This window comes from Aythya marila (assembly GCF_965140915.1).
Source record: "Aythya marila genome assembly, chromosome: 4".
NCBI lineage: Eukaryota > Metazoa > Chordata > Aves > Anseriformes > Anatidae > Aythya > Aythya marila.
The window spans coordinates 71,048,060-71,068,607 of record NC_139045.1 but is presented as its reverse complement, the minus strand read 5'-3'; the positions used below and the strand labels follow the sequence as shown (position 1 = coordinate 71,068,607).

The 20,548-nt window shown below is 48.8% G+C and overlaps 1 protein-coding gene across 6 annotated transcripts in view; it reads left to right on the top strand.

Moving 5' to 3' along the window:
• The first annotated feature begins 10,552 nt into the window (after positions 1–10,552).
• REEP1 (receptor accessory protein 1) overlaps positions 10,553–20,548 on the top strand; it is a 53,611-nt gene continuing 43,615 nt past the window's right edge. For 3 of the 6 annotated variants that reach the window (XM_082759372.1, XM_082759377.1, XM_082759376.1), the window contains exon 1: positions 10,555–10,725. In XM_082759372.1, the coding sequence (XP_082615498.1) occupies positions 10,694–10,725 (32 nt within the window). In that variant the 5' untranslated portion in view covers positions 10,555–10,693. Of the gene's footprint in view, positions 10,726–20,548 lie in introns of all 6 variants that reach the window. The other 3 variants (XR_014317416.1, XM_082759371.1, XM_082759373.1) reach the window with 3 other exon arrangements.

The window sequence follows — 20,548 nt, the reverse complement described above, 5'->3', positions numbered from 1 at the left end:
TGTGCAATTTGGAGAAGAACTTTGCTTGGTTTTGAATGTATGTCCACTAAAAAGAGAAGTCATCATCGTGGGTATGTTGTTTATACTTCAACCTTACCTGATGCACTGGAAATCCTTCTGCTCCCCACAGAGGATGCTGAGTTCTTGACTCTAACTCTTTCATCCAGCCGCTTACCAGCTGTCCTTTGAACTGGAGCAGTGGGTGTTTGGTAGAGTGTTAGCTCTTTTACCTACTGGTGTAATAGCTCCGATTCCAGGGGGAAAATACAGGATCTTCTAATGCCAAGGGTCAGCTGAGAAATAGCTTTCTTGGAAATTCTGCATGTGGTGCTGCTACCACGCTAACAAAATAATGCTGTTAGCTTCAGTATCACTTAAAAAATGGGGAGAGAAAGGGGAATATAATGATCCCAGCTACTGGTGAATGTAGAAGAACTGGGAATATTTAAAACTGTAGATTTCTAAATGTGACCTAGTTGCTATAGCACAGAACTGGGAACCAGATATGGAATCTAACACTCAGTTTATTATTAGGCAGATAATTTAATTCACTTCATTCCTCTCTGAGATGGGGATGACAATAATCATTCCTGAATCTATAATTCTTATGAATCGCTTTGTGTTGTGCACCTGAAAGATGATGAGCTACTAATTAAACATTATTTTAATCCTCAAATTTCCTTTTAAACTTTAATAAGTGTTTACATTCCCTAATGGCAGGGAGGAAAAAAAAAAAAGCATGATTGTGAAGCAGCTGCTAAGAATTTTTCCCCCAAGATGTTTAATATTAAATGGGGATTGAGTCATCCGTTTCAGATAAAGGGAGGATGTGAGAAATAATACATAAGCAAGAGGAGAGATGGAGTCAAAGCAACAAAGAAGCTGGAACCCCTGTCCCTTTGAAGGAGCTTCCACTTCCCCTGCTCTCTGCCTGAGCTGGAAATACGCTCGGCAGCTGAGGTGCAGCTGGGAATTTTGGGGAGTTTTTCGGTCTCACCTCTCCTGCTGTGTGCTGTGGCCAGGCAGAGGGGAGCCCTGGCCAGTTTTAGGGGCCAGCAGCTGGTTTCCAACCTGAAGCCTGCAGCGCAGCGGGGTGTCGGTGCTGGAGCTGGTGATTCTGATGTGCTTGGCTGTATTTATCGCTGTGAAACTCGCAGCAATTTCCTGCTCCTCGCTGTGAAGCTCCCCGCATCAATTGCACGTCAGTAAAACTAACAGATTCCTCAATCAGCTCTCTTCACAGTTGTCAAAGACTAATGCCTGTTCTCCCAGCGCTAGAGGTTTTTTTTGCCTGAAGTTAAAACAACAGATTCAAAGCAAAATCCTGGCTCCAGGGAAACCAGGAATTTCATCTGTGTTTTTTTTAAGAGACTCTGTTAATCCCGTCTTCTCCTGAAAGGAAGATCGTAAACTGTCTTGTCCCTTATCTCTTCTAAAAAGCTCTTCTAAAAATCTCTTCTAAGAACTCAAAATTGAACTTTTGTTGCTTCCTGATATTTAATGCCCTTACTAGCGTGATTACTAAACTGCAGTTCTCAAAAAATCAAACAAACAAACAAAAACACACAAAAAAACACCAAATATACAATATACAATACAATATACAAATATACACCAAACACAAACCACCACCAACAAACACAAACCAAAACACCTACATAAACAACCTTTCCCAGTTCCCTTTGCAGAGCACTTTGTGCTGTAGCATAGGCTTCTAACTCTTATTTCCTGTGCACAAATCATCACAGATTAAAATTTACAGTTGTAGTTTTCTAATGAGTGTATTAGAGGCAGCTCCAAGTCACTCCCAGCTCCCTGTTGTCCAGCAGACCTGGACACACAAACAGTAAGGTGTGGCTTAAAACCCGTGTATCTGCCTCGGGACAGCTGGGGGTGGATCGTGGGTTTGTCTCAGAAACGAGCAGGAAAATATTTTAGGTGACTGGAGATGGCTGATAAAGCTGAAGGGGATTTTATAAAAGCAACGTTGGAAAAACGCAACTCAGCAGATCGCTGAGGACTCCGAATTTTGGAGGTGCTGGTTTCCCTGCCTCCCACCACGGAGCTGATGAGCGTTGTGCCTCCGGCTGCAGCAGCCGTCGGATGTCTCACTGCGTGCCACATGTAGGGCACAAGCTGCCAATACAAAACACTGCACATGGAACCAACTTCACCTGCCAGCAGGCATCTAGTTGTCTGGGCACACTCCGTAGGGAGAGAAGGGAAGCGTCTCCAGCAGGAGATTCATACTGAACTAGGTGTCTGGAATAAGTGGGACAAATCACCCCCTAGAGGTGTTATCTTCCCCAGCTTCTGCAGAGCTCTGATTACTGACTCACCCTCCACCCTTTCGTTTAGGGTAAATGCTGAGCTAGACACTAACCTAAGGTGGGATGGAGTCCGTGCTGCTCTTAGGTTCAGACATTGTTGCCTGAGCTAGGTAGGCACTGAATTCATTTTCTTTGTCACGGAAAGCTTCTGTGAATGAATGTCAGTGGGAGGTGCTGACGAGCTGATGAGCAGTACGGTGTATTTTCAGGGTTCACAGGTTTCCCGTGGGACAAATGACCTTATGAATACTGGAAGAATAAAGACAGGAGCCACAAGAATTGGTTGTGTCCATAAAAGATCTTTTAAAGAGGGAAAAAGAGAAAGAATTACTCTTAAAGTTCATTCTTCCATCAGAATATTTCAAACCACATCTATTGTTTGCACACAGAGTGCAAAATAGTAATTTATGCTCACAGGCTATAAAAGATACCAAATAATTTAATCCCATGTAAGAACTCTGAGCACTTACATTCCCTAGCACAGCGTTTGTTAGCCGTGCTGCAGTGTGGAGGAAGGAACCTTTTTTAGGTTGACCATCTGAATCCAAATGTTTTCTCCCCAAATTTATCTTCTGTGGACTTTCAAAGTTAACAAAAAGTGCGTAGGGAAAATGGAAGCTTAACTAGCAATGGAAATGTTGATTTGTAAGCACGCAGTTAGCGTAAGAAACCAGGATGTGCTGAGACTGCCAGGACTTCGTGAGCAGGCCGTGACATCTGATGGCTTGCAGTGCTCGAGCGTGCGACAGGGATGTTGCTCCACCTTCACCCTGGGACTGGCGTTGTGACCAAACCTCTGCACTTTCATTTTCCTCTCTGGCATTAGCAAATATTTACCCACTTTTAGTAAGTACCTTCCCTTCTTGAGAAATGTCCTGAATGAAAGCAGGGTGACATTACCGCCAGCAGGTAATCCTGTTAATCTAACACACGCCCTGTGGGTATATTAATTATGCTCAATACCACTTGATCGCCGTGGTTAGATGCACAAAGGCTATTAGAGGGATTAACTCCTCATGTCTGCAGCTGCCCACCCTGCGCGTTTACTCTAGCCCCAAACCAAGGACTGAAGTCCTCCTCCTCGCAGCGCATAGGAGGAACACCCTTGACTTCTGCAGGACCAGTTTTCCAGCCAGAAAAGCGATGCCTTGCCCCAGTTGCCAGCAAAAGATTTGTCACACAACGGGTTGCCGAGCGCTGCCACGCTGCTGCCACCAGGGGAGACGACTTCAGTGCAAACTTCTGCTCTCCTCCTGCCCTACCAGTTCTGCAGAGGTGTTGTCAGGTTAAAGCTGTCTCACGCTGCTCTCTGCAGCTCACAAAGCCACGTCTAGGCTGCTTTATAAAATCGTAGCCGGAGACAAAGCTCTCTCCAGCGTGCTGTAGCTTCAAAGCTGGCCCTGCTTTGAACTAGAGCTCGGAGCAGATGACCTCCAGAGGCTACTTGCAACCTGAATTATTCAGATATTCTACAAAGTCAGGTGTAGTCTCAGCGGCGTGGAGCTCGGCATAAATTGAAAATCACCCCCTAGATACCGAGGACGTACTCGTGTAGCTGTGTCGGAGAAAGCTCCGTGTTGCTACAGCAACACCTTTATCAGTGCCCCAACTGCTTTCAGGGTAGTGCTGGGAGGACGGTGTGATTCGCTGGCATGTTTCTTGGGGAGTGGAGGTGGATTTTCACAGTCCTGCCGTTGGCAGTGAGAGATTCATTGGCTTTCTTTCGTCCATTGCATTCCATTTTGGTGGTACTTGGGAGAATCTCCTAGCTGAAATAGACAGCAGAGGATGGCTGAAACGGGGTCTGAGGGAGAAGAGAGTACAGAAAACACCACCACCTGTGTGCACGGCAATTAAAGGGTCTCTTATTGGAGCTGGGAGGGAGAGTCTGTGCTCACACGTGCTTCTTGTAGCAGCCCAAGAGGTTACATCTTGTAGTGTTCCAGCTGGAGCATGGCTGGAAACTGATAAGAAAAATGGAGTTCCGGAACTAAGCCTCTTATTTTGGTTTTGTGGTAGTTCGTGGTACCAAAGCAGAGACTTCTAGGAGTCACAGTTTCCATTTCCAGCTGTAGCCTTTTGCTGAGCAGTTGGACTGGAGGCCAATTTGTGTGGGAAAACTGCTGTCACTTTCCTTGGGCAGCCACACGTTGCTCAGAGATGTGTTCAAACGTTATCACATCTCAGTACCAAAGGCTGGGAGTGCTCAGCGTGCTATTCCCGCTTGCTCTGACTTTTGTTGTAAGCAGGTACAAGTCCAGAAGCCATTAATTGGTCCCATTAATAGTGGCATTAAAGCGACTTGTTACAAGTCTTCAAAATGGAGAAACATTTGTAGGGACTGGGTCCTCTATAAATATCCAATGGAAGATAACTTGGATGCTCTTATCCCAGTAGGTGCATTTGCCCTTTGTTTTCTGAAGCCTTTACATTGTTTGTTTGGATCCTGCTTTTGTTCCTTTTCAGTTTTGGAGCTCAGCCTTGTAATCCCAGGGAAGGCTATTAATTCTTGTTTGTTCTGCCACGTAATGGCAGAGAAGCAGGATGATACTGCAAGTTTTCTTATCCCCTGACTGCGGGGAAAAAAAAAAAAAAAAAGAAGTTATATAATACATCCATATAAAGAAACTTATTTTCTCTGGCATCATTTTACTGTTTCTCTGATTAAATAGAGCTGCATCTAGCTGCTTTGAGGGTGCTGGGATTTCATACTCATGATTACATTTATGGTACAAGAGTCAGTGTCTTTAACGTGCCCCGTGCTCTGACACTCACCGTTTCTCTTTGCACTTGTAGCTGAGGAGGAAGCAGGCATGAGGCTTTGCACACCTCCAGAGGAACAAAACGAGGTGCCCATGGAGGAGGCATTGGCTTACAGGAAGAGAAAGCATCTGTGCTAGGAGGATGGGAAAAGCCCTGGAGAAATTAGAGCTCTCCCAGCGAGGTTGCTGCTCACCTGCAGGTACTCCTGAGGAGCTCCCGGGGGGAGCACCTCGGGCAGGTGTGCCCGCACACCTACCTCCCTTCTGCCTCCCCAGGGGATCTTTGCACAAAATTGAAATCTGGGGTCCTGGTTTGTGCTGGGATTTACATTGACTGAGGGTCAGCAGCAGCTCTTTATTAAAACTCGCAGTGAAGTAGCACACCGTTACTGAAGCTTGATTTTACAAACCCCAGCAGCCTGGTAATTGCTGGGTAATTTCACCTGTACGCAGGGTACCTCTGAGCAGAGCACTGCCTGCGATATCACACGGCTTGGTTAAAGGCCATCAGCAAGGGCTGGCGAAGAACCCTGCTTTGCTTTCCTCTGTCACTGCCTTCAATTTTGTTATTACATCAGTCTGTGAACACAGCCTGTCTCTAGAAACTGCTAAGACCAGGCTGCAGCAGCCCTTTAGCTGCCCCCTGGCATAACTAGGGCTGTCCATAGCCTCCCTCACATTCCTTTGTTTCCTTGGAGGAAACCTTGTCTCTTTTGCCCATGAGAGGGGCCCCTTCACTCCTTATTTACAGCTCCTGGTTATCTTTAGCATTCCCATCTGCATAGCGCCTGGGTGAAAGCTCAAGGCCGTGCACTGACCATATTTCACTCGACATCCCTCTTTAACGAATCTCATGCTCACACTCGTGCTTAATTTCCTTCCTCCTGCCTCTCCGTGTCTGCTTTAAGGGCAGGAGTGTGGCTGAGTCATCCTCTGGTACATTCACTCTTCTCTTGTAGTCATTGTTAAACACTGCACAGGAACAAAATTCAAAAATCCCATCCTTCCAGTGTGAGAATCTAAGAATTGATATTCTGGATCAGTCCAAAGCTCCCAATGTCTTGGTATCTTCTCTGTAGCTGATACTTAAGACTCTGGAAAGCACACACCTGCAAATTTAGAGAGTAACCTTCCCCTGGTTTTGACTCAGGATGCATCAGTCACAGCAATTCACCCTTTCCTTTTTTTCAGAATGATCAAATGTCCTGTTTTAAAACAAAATAAGCTTTGTCTTGCTGCTGCTTTCCAGCCTTGGGAGTATATCTTATTATTAGAAGTCACTACTGCAGTTCTCCTTTTAGCAGTTTCCTTTCCTAGCAGGATGAACATCTCTGCCACACACGGCTTCTCACTCCAGCAGCCATGCAGACCTTTTGTGTTCAAGAAGAAGAAAAGCCTCAAGAGGAAGATGCTCAGGATCTGAACCTGCTACGGGGAAATCACAGGCTGACATTCCCCAGCATCCAACCAAGGTATCTGAGCAGCTCGTCCTCCTCTCTTTGTAGGCTTTGTCAAAGCTGCATGTCCTTGTTTGGCAGGGACAGGGGGAGCTTCATAAAAATAAGGGAGGTGTGTGTCACATCCCTCAGAGGAGGCGGCTTCTCTTCTTTCCTGCTAAAGCAGGAGGCTCTACCCTTTGATCAGAAAACCTGGTGGTTGTACATCACTGGGCTGAGGCGGAGCGATGGCAGTAGGTAACAAGGGACAAAGAGGCTAATGTGATTGTCGGAGGGACTCTAATTACAGTGGTAGCTTATTAGGGTCTTTATTGGAATTCCAGGCAGAAGGAATGTGTTCCTGTCCTTTTCTCATTGATTTACAAAATGCCATAATCCAAGAATTTTCTTCATCCTGAAATGGCCGAATGGAAAACATGCTAAATTGGGATCATTTTCCACAGAGCTGGAGGGCCTGCAGACGCCTCACAGTCACTAATGAATTAATCTGAGACACATGGATATGTTCCAAGGGAAAGAAATCCTGTAAGTAACATGTCAGCTACAAGAGAGGGCATGGGAAACAAAGAGCAGACTTCTCAGAAACTTCTGATGCACAACGTGTGGCGTTCAGAGCTTAATACTTGGAGATACCGAGCACCACTCACTGATCTTCCTGCAGTAGAGTTTCAGATGAGAATATCTGGGGCCAAGCTGTCTCATTTCGGTTACCCGAAGTGAAATGATAATTGAAGCGTGCTGGTCTCCACGTTGTCCCCAAGCTCTTGTAGTGAGTCACTGCGAGTGCAGAGCAGTTCTTAGCAGTTGCAGTTCCCAGCTCAGATGCCAGACCACATCGCTTTTCAGTCAAACAGGCATTTCTTAATCTCTCTTTGCTAATGGCCATGGCTCTAGAGCAAGTAATTCAATAAGAAGGCTGGAAATGGCAGCCAGGAAATGCTGACTGGCTCTTCATGCTTTAACAGTGCTCCCCACAGAGCATTATTAACCTTTCATACCTAGTCATATCTGTTGGTGTGGAGCTGTAGTTTTAGACACAGGCATTTTATTCGTTGTATTGAGGACCTGCATTCTTCTTGGATTTTGCTCTAAATGTCCACGTTGTCTTTTTAGGTTATTTTTTTTCTTTTGCAAGTGGAATTCAGGAGGTAAATTAAAGAGATCACCGAGAAGAAAACATCTCCCTTCCAAAAGGCTGGCTAAATGTATCTATACACGTGTGTATGTATATATTTATCACCTGTACATATGTTTCTGTGTATATGCATCCATACGTACGTACCCACAAACATATCCACACGATCTCTGATGGGTTGCAGAACATCTATTTCCTGATCAAACTGTCTGTCCTCTCCTGGTACTTTTTAGGTACCATAGCCATCCTGTACAGGATAAGTATGCACGGGTGGTACATGTCTATTTTATTTATATTTGTGTTCATTTTGTTTATTATTTTATTTTCTTCACATGAACCTCAGCACCTAAACACCACCACAGGTTTCCTGTCTGGTATTTTTCTCTGTGCCTCGGGACGTTTCCTAACTAGGTCGTTTTCTCATCTCAAGCTATTCTGAAATGTCTCCAGAATTGTCTAATCTCGTGTAGGTTCGACCTGTTGAAGGATTCTTTGTCCCCCTCTCTGCACTGGCAATTTCCTGACCTTTTCTGGATCTGGTAACCAGCTGCGAGCCCTGCACATATCTGTTAGTCCCTCTTCTCGTCATGGCTTGGTGGTTGTGTGAGGCTGACATCCCCTCTCCTTGGGGCCAAAGAGGAATGAGTCTGATTCTCATCGTGCTTTTGGGGGTCTGGCTTTTCCATGGAGGCAGTGAACTCCTCGAGAAAAACAGATTCTGCTAAGAGGAGGCTGCAGAGTGTTTAGGGCTGGGCTGGTGGCTCTCCCACCCCTAACAAAGCTGTTTTATTTTGTTATTGTTTGGCCAACAGAGCTGAAATCATCCACTGGTGCAATCTGCCGAAGATTTTTTACTGCCTGACCCTCTTCCACTTCTAAAGCAGTTCCAAAATGTTCCATTAAGCATCAAGTGGCATCACCACGCAGTTGGCTGAGGAAATTAATTCCTATCTACCCCTGCAGCTTTAACTCTTCTTGTGTCTCTTCATTATTTCTTTACAGACTGTGTCAGGCAGCGTAATAGCAAAGGAATCCTCTTTGCAGGCTGCTTGGAATATCACACGCGTAGTCATGGGGCTGTGACTTATCCTAGGACAGAGCCCATGAAGAGAAGGTAGGGGGCATTGTCACCCTTCCACTGGTGACTCGGCAGAGTTTAATTTCTCCCCTTCACCCTCTGTTTACCAAACAGCCCTTGAAGCAAAGCCCTGTGCGTTCCCATGGGCAGACTCCTTAGGTTTTCCATCACCAGACCTACTTTGTTACCCCTCTCTTCATTTTTTTGAGGCCTGAGATCAGTCAGCAACCATCAGGTAGTGGTGGTGGCAGCTGCTACAAGGCAGCAGCACAGGAGGGGTCTGTGTCCTGCTTACCCTCATTACACAACCATTTGTGCACAGAGATCTGTGCCATCTACTTGATATCGTCATGTCATTAGCTGTCATAACGTGCTGGAGCGTCTGCCAACTGCCAGTCTAAAATCCCACGCTAAACAATCCCGATACATGAAAAACCTTCAGTAACAGGTTTCTGAGAATCTCTTTGGCTACGATATAGCAGCGAGACAGCTACAGGGTGATTCACAGCCTTAGGCTTTGGGCTAGGTGGCCTGATGGCTTCTTCTGGAGAGAAGCAGCTCTTCCAGAGAGCAGTTTTGTCGGAGAGGATGTCTAATTGACACTTGCTCGTAGCAACAGCCCACCCGGCGGCAGGGATGTTTGGTGGTGGCCCCAACCCCCAGCTGTGGTTCCCAGCTTGTCCATAACCAGCAAATTCTGCTGTTTGGCCTGGAAATGCTGCTTCGACGAGGAGGTGGCAGCCAGTTGCGGGGCCCAGCGTGGGGTGGAAGTTCCCTCTGGTGGAGGAACGGACCCACTACAGAGGTTGGGGCCTCGTGGCGCTGCAGGTGCTTGGCTTTTTGAGGTTCCACCTGGGAGATCGCTTCTGGAGGTGCCAAACTTCACGTGTGCTGCAGCTTTAGCTTTTATTAAACTCTGGCTTTTGTGGGAATCGGGTCGAGAGAGCCTACGTGGGACGTGACGGGAGCCTCGTTAGGGAGGACTTTGAAGAGGAAGGGCGTTGGGTAAGGGCTGGGTGCTGCGAGGTGAGCTTCCCCTGGCCGAGATGGACAGGAGGATGGCTGGGGCTGGTGAGATCTGCGATCGGCTCCTCGCTCTGCTGCCTCCCCTTTGAAATACCGAGCGCCACCCCAGTTCCTCGCAGTTTATTCACGGCTCAGGGATTTCAGTCGCTTTCTGCTGCGCCGTCCCAGGCTGCTGGGTCCCTGGCCTCGACGCCTGCCTATAAAACACCCCCTAAATTTCCACGGGAGGGCCCAAACGAAACCCAGGGAGGGACAACACTTCAGGATGAGCCACCCTCTGCTGGGCTGCGTGTTGCTGGCGGACAGGCTGCGAGAGCTTGGGGAAGGGAGGCTCAGGGGGTCCCCTTCGTGTCCCTAAACCCCCGAGGGGAGGCTGCAGGGGGCAGGGGCCAGGCTGAGAGGCGCTGGGCACAGCCTGGAGCCCAGGAGCTCCCCCTGAGCCCCAGGCAGGGGCTGCCCAGAGCCTGGGGGGCTCCTGCTGGGGGGGTTCCAGGAGCCGCTTGGAAGTGGGGCTGTGCCCCCAGCTCGGGCTGCCCTTACTGGACCAAATCCTAAATCCCCAAACCCCAAATCCCTCAAAAATCCCCCAATCACAGCCCCCCGCACCCCAACCTCCCCCATCCCACCGGGGGCTCCAAACACCGGGGAGGCGAGAGCGGCGCTGGGAGGGGGGTACGGGTACGGGCTCGGGCTCGGGCTCGGGCTCCTCCTTCCTCCACCTCCTTCCTCCTCCTCCTCCTCCTCCCGGAGCCCCGGGGCCCTCCCCAATCCCCTCGGCCGGGCCCCAGTGAGGCTGCGCTGCGGCTGCGGGGCCGGATGGCCGAGCCCGCCCGCCCCGCTCCCCTCACTCGGGCGGCGGCCGGCGACGGGCGAGGAGCCGGGGCCGAGCCGGGAGAAGCAGAGCCATGGTGTCATGGATCATCTCCAGGCTAGTGGTGTGAGTAACGGGGAGGGGAAAACCCGGGGGGGGCACAAGCTTGGGGACACGGCGGAGGGGGCGAGCGACGGCCCCTTGGGGTCGCAGAGGTAGGGAGTGGGGGAGGCAGCAGCTTGTGGGCACCTTTGTTGGTGCTTTCCTTCCCTCCTCCCTTCTTTCCTTCCTTCCATCCTTCCCTTTTTCCTTCCATCCTTCCTCTTTTCCTCAAATCCTTCCCCTTCTCTTCCATCCTTCCCCTTCTCTTCCATCCTTCCCCTTCCCTTCCATCCTTCCCCTTCCCTTCCATCCTTCCCTTTTCCCTTCCATCCTTCCCTTTTCCCTTCCATCCTTCCCTTTTCCCTTCCATCCTTCCCTTTTCCCTTCCATCCTTCCCTTTTCCCTTCCATCCTTCCCTTTTCCCTTCCATCCTTCCCTTTTCCCTTCCATCCTTCCCTTTTCCCTTCCATCCTTCCTTTTTTCCTCCCTTCCCTCCTGCAGTGTCCCCCCCCCAGCCGCAGCCAAGGAGCGTGAGGCTCCCTGCACCTGTCCCCCAGCATCACCCCGGCCGCTGTATGGGAAGAGAAAATATCCCTGGAAATCCTTCCCAGCAAACCAGAGGGGGGGGAAAAAACCACAACAACGAGCTCGGGGTGTGCCATTCATTCAGCTGCCTGAGAGATTCGGGGAGAAAAAAGGCGTTTTCCGCGCCGCCAGCGAAAAGAGCGAGAGGTTTGTGCGCAAGGTGGGGCAGCGGGGTGGCCGAGCTGTCACACACACACACGCTGCCTTCTGCAAACGTGGCTGGGGCACGCAGTCACGGCCATCTCTTGCCCCTTTTTCTCCTTCTGCTAGCACCAGCCCAGCACATGCCGTGCTCGGAAGGCACTGCGGAGGATCAGCGAGGGGCTGCCGCTTTCCTTTGTCTGGCAGAGACGTGCCGGGAGCTTGCACCAGCAGCACAGCCCCAGGGAGGCGTTTGCAAGGTCTCCTTTTTTTGCCCTACAACATGAAGCATCAAAAGAAAAAATCGGCTTGGTTTTAGCTCTTTCCTTATCGCCGAGATGTTGGGTGGCTGTTGGGTGTGAAAGGTTTGGGGCTTTCTAGAGGTGAATTTAGCCCCCGGAGGTTTATGGTCTGGATTCAGCTGCAGCTGTTGCTGGCTGGTTTGGGGTTTGCACTTCATTCTGAGAAAGCATCTGAAATATTTCAATGGTTTAATGTGAGCAGAGTACCTGCAGATATCTCTGCTGATAGCAACACAAGGTGTAGCGTGCGTTGCCCGTGGCTGCTTTTCTTTCCTCCCTATGAGGCTGATTCCCACTTTGCAAATAGCTGTCATCATGCATCCAAGTAACCCTCAGGAACAAGGAGTGTCTAAAGAGAGACGATAATTGAACCTGCCGTAGCGCACACGCACTCAGGTGATTTCATCTAAGGCACACAGACGGGGTAAAAATCAGATGGGGCAGGGCGAAGAGCAGTTGACATCTGCATGCAGGTAATTAGCTGAGCACACAAACCCTCCCCAGCTGCATCCGAGCAGCATGTCACAGCCTGACAGAGCTGTGCAGAGGGCGGTGCCGATTGTTTGTTACACCTGAATGTCAATGGCAAATAATAATTCGGAAATGCGATTTAAATATTGGGCATTTGGTGGTCGCAGTCATAATTTAAAAGGGAATCTTGTGCAAGCCAGGCTTGCTCAGCGCTTCCTTTGCACCACCACTTTGGCTATACCCAGCCTTGGGGGATGTTTTGCACCAGGAGGTGCTGGTTTGTTGTGATCCCAGCAGGAAACTCAGATGCTGTGTTGCTTAAAATGCCACTTTTGGGTGGTAATATTATAAAAAAAAAAAATGAGGAGAGTGTAGGTAATCTGATGTCCCCTCAGTGCGGGTGGCTGTGTGATGCGAAACAGCCCTCTGGGCTGGGCAGATCTGTCTGGGCAGGGGTTACCTGGTGGTTTGGTCTTCTGAGCCCTTATAGGATTCCTTCAGAGGGGAAAATAATAATGATAACATAATAATAATAATAAAGCAATTGTAAATTCATCATTTATACTGCCAATACGTTGTCAAATGCAAGGGCTGCTCACAGGAGAACCTGTTGCTGCGCCTTTTGGTGACCACAAGGACAGGCGGTGGCCACTGCGAGCTCCCCACAGGCTCCTTCCTTGCAGGTCGCCAGCCCAGTGCCTCCCACAGCCCGGGGAATGGGGACAGCACGAGATGGCTTGGAAAGCCGTGCTGTGTGCACCTCAGCACAGGCCTGCACCTGGGTTAGCAGTTTTGAGGCCACGGACTCCTCTCTGTATGCTCCTTTCGGCTGAGGATCGCTACAAAAATGTCATTTATCCAATCTGATTTCGAATCACCAGCTCATCCATCACCGCAGCTAGCCGGGCTCTGTGCAAATGCCACCTGGTTAGGCTTTTTTTGTTCCTGCCCATGCCTATTCAGCTGATGTTTTCCTCCAATCTCCTTAGCTGATGAGGATTATGAGGGAAGGTGGCGCGGCGTGGTTTAGTCACGCTGTGAATCCTGCTGTCTGCTCTCAGGGCTTGCGCTGATCTCCGCGGGGATTTGCTGATATGACTCAGGAACCAACCTCAGCTCTGGCTCCTGAGTGCTTTGTCACTTCCATTATCCCCGTCGTTTATCCGCGTCATTTATTTATTATCATTTTTAAGTAGCAGGTCTGTGTTTCAGTGCCCTTTTACATGTGGGCCTTGGATATATTTCACTTAGCAGGCTGCTGTGGTGGTTTGAGCATCAGCACACCCACAATTTGATTGTTGCTGTCTCAATCCTGGCGATCTCTGCTTGCAAAATGGTGCTGAAGGAGAGGAGGGCTCCTCGCCGCCTCGGCGTGAAGGCAGGCAGTTGACTGCAAACCATCTCTGAGGTCGTTTGGTGCTTAGGTTTTGCACTAATGCTGGTGGGGAGTGCGTGCTTGTTCCGTCCTCCAGCAGAACTGATGGCTGGTAGCCTCCAGAAGGGGAATGATAGACATTGTATAGACGTTTTAGAGCACTGCTATGGCTAAAGACTTTATTATTGTCAGGGTCTGCTCTGGGTACCGTACAAATACCAAACAAAAACATAATCGTATCCCTGGACACCTTTTCCTTTGAAGACCTCATGTCTCAGCCTAGCTGCAGTCCAGGCGTTTGTTTTTTTGTTTTTTTTTTTTCAATGACTACAAAATCAGGATGGGCTTTTTCTCATGGTGGCAGCTTACAGGTGGCTTTTACAAAGGGCTGTCTGGGATTCCTGTAAGTGCAGTTGTTGCATCTTGGAGTCGTTTGCTGCTTCATCTCTCACAGTGACTGGAATGGGACAGCAGCGGTACCTGGGAGTTAATTACAAACCCTTATTAATTTATCCTCTCTGAGTACATCTCCAGGGACATCCTGGCACACCTGTAGTTCAGTTTCCTCAGTTGTACCTTTGGCTGTGGCCTGGAAGTATTTCAGAGTTAGAAGTGGCGTGTATCAATGAAGCCTGGGAATAACACGGCAGTTTTATTCTTGTCCAAGAACTGTGCAACTTGCTTCTTGTGCCCGGGCTGGTACAGAGCACAGGTACAGCTTCGTGGGAGTTAGGTGCTTCGTGTGGCCTCTGGAGAGCCTTTTGGTCAGGAAAACGTGGCAGAGGAAGGAGGCATCAGCGAAATGAGGCAGGATCTGACAGGTCATCGATACGCGGTGGTGCTGTGTGGCTTCAGCCTTTGAACTCCTGCCGTGAAGAGCGCATTGCGAATGTATGTATGGTGAATTAGCACGCCTTAATTATGCTTTTTTTTTTCCCTGCGTGTTTTCTTTTAAAGAAAAATGTCAGCAGGGGCCTTTCTGGTCCCTTACGGTTTGCTGTGAAGTGGGGTGGCAGCCTCAGAGGTGCTCCACGGGGAGTCCCAGCCCTATGGGGAAGTAATGGGGATTTGGGGCTCTGTCAGAAGCAGCCCGGTGTCTGGCTGCCGCTGGAAATAGGGAGAACAAAACCACAGAATACACAAAGAATTCTTCGAGCTGATGAGGGAAATCTCCTCCCATCACAACTTCTCAGCTTTTCCTTCCTAAAACGTGGTGCTGTTTTAGGGTGGGTGAGATCGGCCACCCCCATCCTCAGCTGGTGTAACCCCCCCGCGCCTGAGGGAGCCGTGGATGGAACCCACACATCGGGAATGAATTTCCATCACGGAGAAACCCAGCAGATCCTGCCTCCTCCTGCTTTCATGCGTAGGGGAGGCCCGAGGAGATTTATGAATGGAGGAACAAAGTGCTGGAACAGATCACACAGCAGCAGAAAATGGTAACCAGAGGCACACAGCCACAGGCTCTGTGCTGCAAGCCCTCAGAAACAGATCCTGCAGCCCAACATCTCCATTCCCCCTGCACGACGAGCCCCCAGCCCTCGGGGGCAGAACCTGCTGGCCCCACAAGCTGACGGAGGAGCATCCAACGCAGGTGCCACGTTTTTTTTTTGCCCTTGGTGTGCTGCAGGGGGTAACGCTGCCGCCTGCTTCGTCAGCCGTGACCCAGATTTCCCTGCACGAGCGCAGATGTGCTGGAAATGCTCTGAGCCCCGGTGGGGAAGGTTGTCTTGTGTGCACGTGCATCCATCACAGATGTTACCGGTCCTTGTTTGGTGAGGCAGGATGTTTTACCTGCCTGGAAGTCGTGGCATGGAGCTGAGGGGCTTGACCTTTGCAGCTGTCCTAATACAGGCTTTTACCTTTACGGGACCTCTTCCATTCCACCGTGTTTAACTACTTCCAAGCGATAATTTAGGCTTGTTAGTAGTGTGGTTTTTACTGCTATTTTACTTGTAAAGGCACCGGGGCACAGACAGATCGAGTGAAAAGCTGTAGCAACGGGTAGCATCTTTCCTCCGCGCTCCTCGAACAAGAAATTAATGAAAGAGAATCGGGCGCAGGGTTTGTGGCTTCTTTTAAGGGTTGTGGGAGAGCAAAAATACAGACTTAAATAGATGCTACCTGAAGCAGTGAACCAAGGACTTAAATCTGCTGAATAATGATGTGTTTCCTTCCATATCGTCAGGCATCCCAGTACCTAAAGCTGGTTCCTTAGTCCCAGCAAGGAGATTCGGGTGCTGGTTACTCCACCTGTGGTCTCCAGCTGGCTGGCAGCCCACGAAAGGGCTGCAGCTGTGAACCAGAACCCCTCCTGCGGGCAGTTGTTAGTTCTGTATAAACCGATTTAATCAGGTGTTAATATTTTTTTTACTATATTTTAAGTTAAAAGGTTTGTAATTACAACTACTGAGTTATGGTTTTATGAAGTGTTTTTGTAAAGTGTTCACATTTCAAGATTTTATGAATTCCAAGTGACTTTCGTATCATTTATCCTTAAGCAGCAGTGTGATGTGAGACGAGCTGCGTGTTCCTTTCAAAGGCTCAGCTGGTCCAGGGATTAAAAAGGCTGAGGAAAAAACTCTTCCATGCTCTTCTTGCAGTTAACGGAGGGAGACAGACAGCCCTAAGAAGCTTCCATTAGAGGTAATTTGCTGAGTAAAGAGCTGCTTGGCCAAAAGGAAACGCTCTGTACCGAGAAGATAAAGGAGGGTGTGTAATCACACCTCCTGCTTCCAGGCACCGAGCAGAGCATTCGCCTCTCTGCTTTCAGCAGGCAGCGCTGGTAGCGTGGAAACTTCCAGGCTGGTCGAAAAGGTGGGTGAAGAGGAGAGCACTGCAGGAGTGGCGGCCAGCTTGGGTTGTTGTAGAGCCATCGTATGACACGGTTTCTTCTGTGCCCTCGTTGAGGATGCGAGTCTAGATTTCATTTTGTCTGACCGTAGCAAAAAGTGAGGGCTGCTCAGCACATTTCGGGTAGCTCCTGGGGAGATGAGATGGCTCAGTGGAGGGAAGCATGCGAGTAATCAAGCAAAGCACTTACCTGGCAAAATCTCACTTAAATCGTCATGTACTTGAGCTTAATCACATGCTGCTTTCTGCAGAGAAGGCGTCACGTCCTTTTGTTAGCACTCCTGTGCTTTTTAGAGGGTAAACCCTTTTGGGGTGGGAACCCTCAGTTAGGTTGTGTGGCACCCTAGGCAGTAGGGTTTGGTCTCAGTTTGGTTCTCCCAAGTTCTGAGGTAATACAAAAATCAATAACTTGAATAAATGCAACTGTGCCTTCCAGGCGGATCATTTAAGATCCCAAGCTCCCTGATGATTTCGCTGTGACATTATTAATGGTACAGTGCTCACGATCTGTTTTGGCATCTCACACACATGTAATGAGACAAGATCTCTGCTCTGAGGAGCTCATTTAAATCACTGAAATATAGGCAAAACAGGTGGTGAGCTGAGTGAGGAGAGGGAACCAGAAGAAGCAACACAATGAAAAGTGGGGTTTGTCTGGCTGTGATTTGTGTGCTCCTGAAGAGGACTGAGATAAGGGGATGCTCCTGCTAATCCCGCAGCCGGGACCCAGGAGCAGCATGCCAGGACTGGGAAATCAGCGGTGCACAAAACAACTCCATCATTTTGGTGTGAAGCACAGAGCAGGCATCTTTAGTGGTTTGTTTCTTTTTGTAGACACATTTTGTAGGATCTACCAGGGATTTTCGTTTGATCTGGGGGGTAAAGCAGGGATCTGCAGACCACCAGAAGCTTCCAGCTAGCCTGAAGAAGGGCAAGGACGGTACTGAAGGAGAGAAGATGGTCGTACAGTGAAAAGAAACGAAGAGTAAGCATTATGTTTCAGAAGAGATGCATTTATATGGAGGCAGAAGGTTTGAAGTCAGCTTGGAGGCTGACTTTGAGGAGTGACGGGGGACAGCTGGCAGCACTGGCCTGGAGTCGTGCTCAGTAAAGGTTTGTTTCTCCTAATGCTGCTCGCTTGCTGCATCCCTTCCTATTAATGCACTAATTGCTGATAAATTAAAAACCACCCAATTCCAAAGGAGGAATCAATCAGCCAGTCGATAAGGCTGCGTTCTGCCTTTCCCCCTCCTCTCCTGTGGAGTAATCTTCGGCTTTGCAAAGTGGCAAATTTTACAGGACGACACAAACGGTTACTGAAGAACCTATTTGTGAGGAGCTAGGAGGAATGCCCCTCACGTCTGGAATTTTCTGCTGTTTTGGACACGTCCCAGGGATGCCAAGGCAACGTTGGAGCCTACGGAACAATTCGGTGCTAGCAGCAAGCCGCAGCTCCCGCCCCAGAAGCACTTCAGATCTGGCGACTTCATGCTGCTGCCTCCTTTCACTCAGCTCGGCTGAGCTCACTCATTCTCTTCTTTGTTAGTAATTTCTAAATAAGTATTTTTAGAGAAAACCAGAAACTGGAAGGAGCTTCTTGCCTGGTGTTTTGGAGGGAGGCTCGTGAGCAATACTGGCTTGGTGTGAGGGAGGAGGGAAGGAGCTGTCTGGTAGGTGTTGTATGGGCATAGCGAGAGTCTGGGTTCAGGTGTGCTGCAGGCTCCCTGTGGGAAGAGGGCAGGTTCTTTTGTTCTTTCCTAAGTTGGTTCCTATAAAATAGACTTAGTGATTACTGTTTAGATGGCCAGAAGTTTTCTCTACATGTGGGAGGCTGACACGGGAAACCCAAGAGCTGGAGGATGAGCACGAGATGGGTGGCTGGATGGAAACGAGTTGGTGGTCAGTGTTTGTGTTGCACTGAACATGTGCTTCTGCAAAAAACAAACACAAAGCACTGTTCCAGCTGGGATGGCTGCAAATCAAAGCAGAGAGGCCAGGGATGTAACAGACACAGGCTCTGAAATGAGGCTTTCTCCCTTCATCCAGCTCTGAGCTGGGGGCTGTTTGCATCTTCCCTGGCTTCCCTGCAGCCGTTTTGCAGTTGAACAAAGGATTCCACTTCCCAGGTTCACTGTTTTCACTCCGCTTACAGAGATTTCAGTCCAAACAGAGAGATGTTGCTGTTTGGAAGGAACATTAATAATTAAGCTGAGATGCTCAAGAGAATATGCCCAATAAGGCTGGGTTTGTTGAATGTAAGTAGATCATCATAATTTCCATGGCAACACGCTGCTGTCCTATATACAGAAAGGGTCTTTCTTGTAGGATCAAACCCGGGGAAAGCTGTTACTTAAGGCAGATACCTTAAAAGCACAGACAATGAAATAAAAGTAAACAGCTCCCTGCACGAATGTTGGCATTTTCTTGTGTTTGTAATGTTGTGCTAACCTCTTTCTGTAGCTGTCACACTGCAATCAGTTCAACCAGTCTTCTTTTGGGATGAAACCATGATCTCATGATCCTTTCATAGTAAATCATCCCTCTATGGATATACCTGTAGGGGTATGTAGATAGATATATCCACAGCACAAACTACCACGGTGATCTTGAACAGATCTAGTAAAATCTCTGTGCCTTACTGCCTGTAATTGTGTCTATGCCAGTACTCTCCCATCTCACAGTGTCAGATAAAGCTTGTTTCATCAATATTTGGGTTGCATTTTGAGATCCTTGTGCCTGGTGTGTTACAGCTGGCTGTTAGATGGGAATCTAATGACAGTCTAGCACCTGCAGACTTAGAGGTAATGGATTAACCACGCATTCGCTTAGAAGATTTGGAGATTTTTAGAGAGGAATGGCACCAAATATTTTTCTTTAGTCTAGCAATCGGTAAGTGCATCATTTTCTACATTAAAAAAAAAAGAGGTCAGAGTGATCAGAGTACAAAATTCTTGCAAAATGCGAAGGCATCAACCAAAGAACACCTCAGAAAAGGTGGGATTTCATAGAGAAGTTCTCAGCGTGGTCTAAAAAAAGTAGCAGCGAGGGAAACAAATCAGTTCATCAGTAATAGCAGGTCCTCCCTTCTGCCAGTGGAGTTAGACTAATTGATGCACTGCCAAATGTTAACAAGAACTGCCACAAAAATTCCCAGTCCTAGCTTGTGGTAAACCTGAAAGGAGCAAGGGTGGATGGTTTGCAGACAGAGGGAATAAATAGCTGGAAAATGCTGATTCAGTGCAAGCCTCAATCGTTTTCTTATCCCTAAGGCAACGCGAGGGCTTCGGCTTGTGTAAGCTGGGGCAGCGAGCGATGGGAATCTGCCCAGGTGAGCATCCCAAGGCTGTGCTTGTGGCCTAGAAAGGAGGATGCTGGCTGGGTCCTGGAGGATTGGGGGTTACGTGGTGGAAATCGGCCAGTTCAGGACAGCAGAAGGCTTTTGTTCCTTCTGAGCCCCAAGGGAAACTGTCTTTGGGAGTGGCTGGCTGAGGACAGAGGGCGATATATCTCTGACAGGATGGTTTTCCTGTCCTTTCTTTCCCCGTAGCGTTGGCAATTTTATCACTATATTATCATGTAGCTTTGCTTGTGCTTCAGCAAGCAGAGCCCATCAGGTGTGCCAGCCCAAGGGCTGTCATCAGGACACGTGTGGCTTCAGATCTGGAGCTCTCCGTGGAGCTTCACTGCTGAGCAAAAAAGCTTTGGTACCCCCTGAAAGCTGACGGGGAGGAGTGCGACCGCCCTCTTTCAAATCAGTTGAGAGAATCATCAGGATTTATTGCAACAGACATCCCTGATGATACAAACCCCACGCACGTTTCTCCAGATTATTCCTAGATCAGTGCAGAAGGAGCAGAGCTGGCTGAGAGACGGCACAGAGCCAGAGCTGAAGATCTTCCCTGCTCTCCGCGAGGCAGGACGTGCGTTCTAAGTGTGTAAAGACCGTGCCAGATTTTGCATGGCACTGAAACCTAAACTACTTGGCTTTCCTTGTGGTTTGTGTATGGTTCGTAGCTAATCCCATGTAAATCTGCTCTGTACGACATCTCCCTCTCCCTCCTCTAGAATTTATATATGGACTAGAGAGTTTGCCTCTTATTTCTTGCAGCGTGCCCTGAGG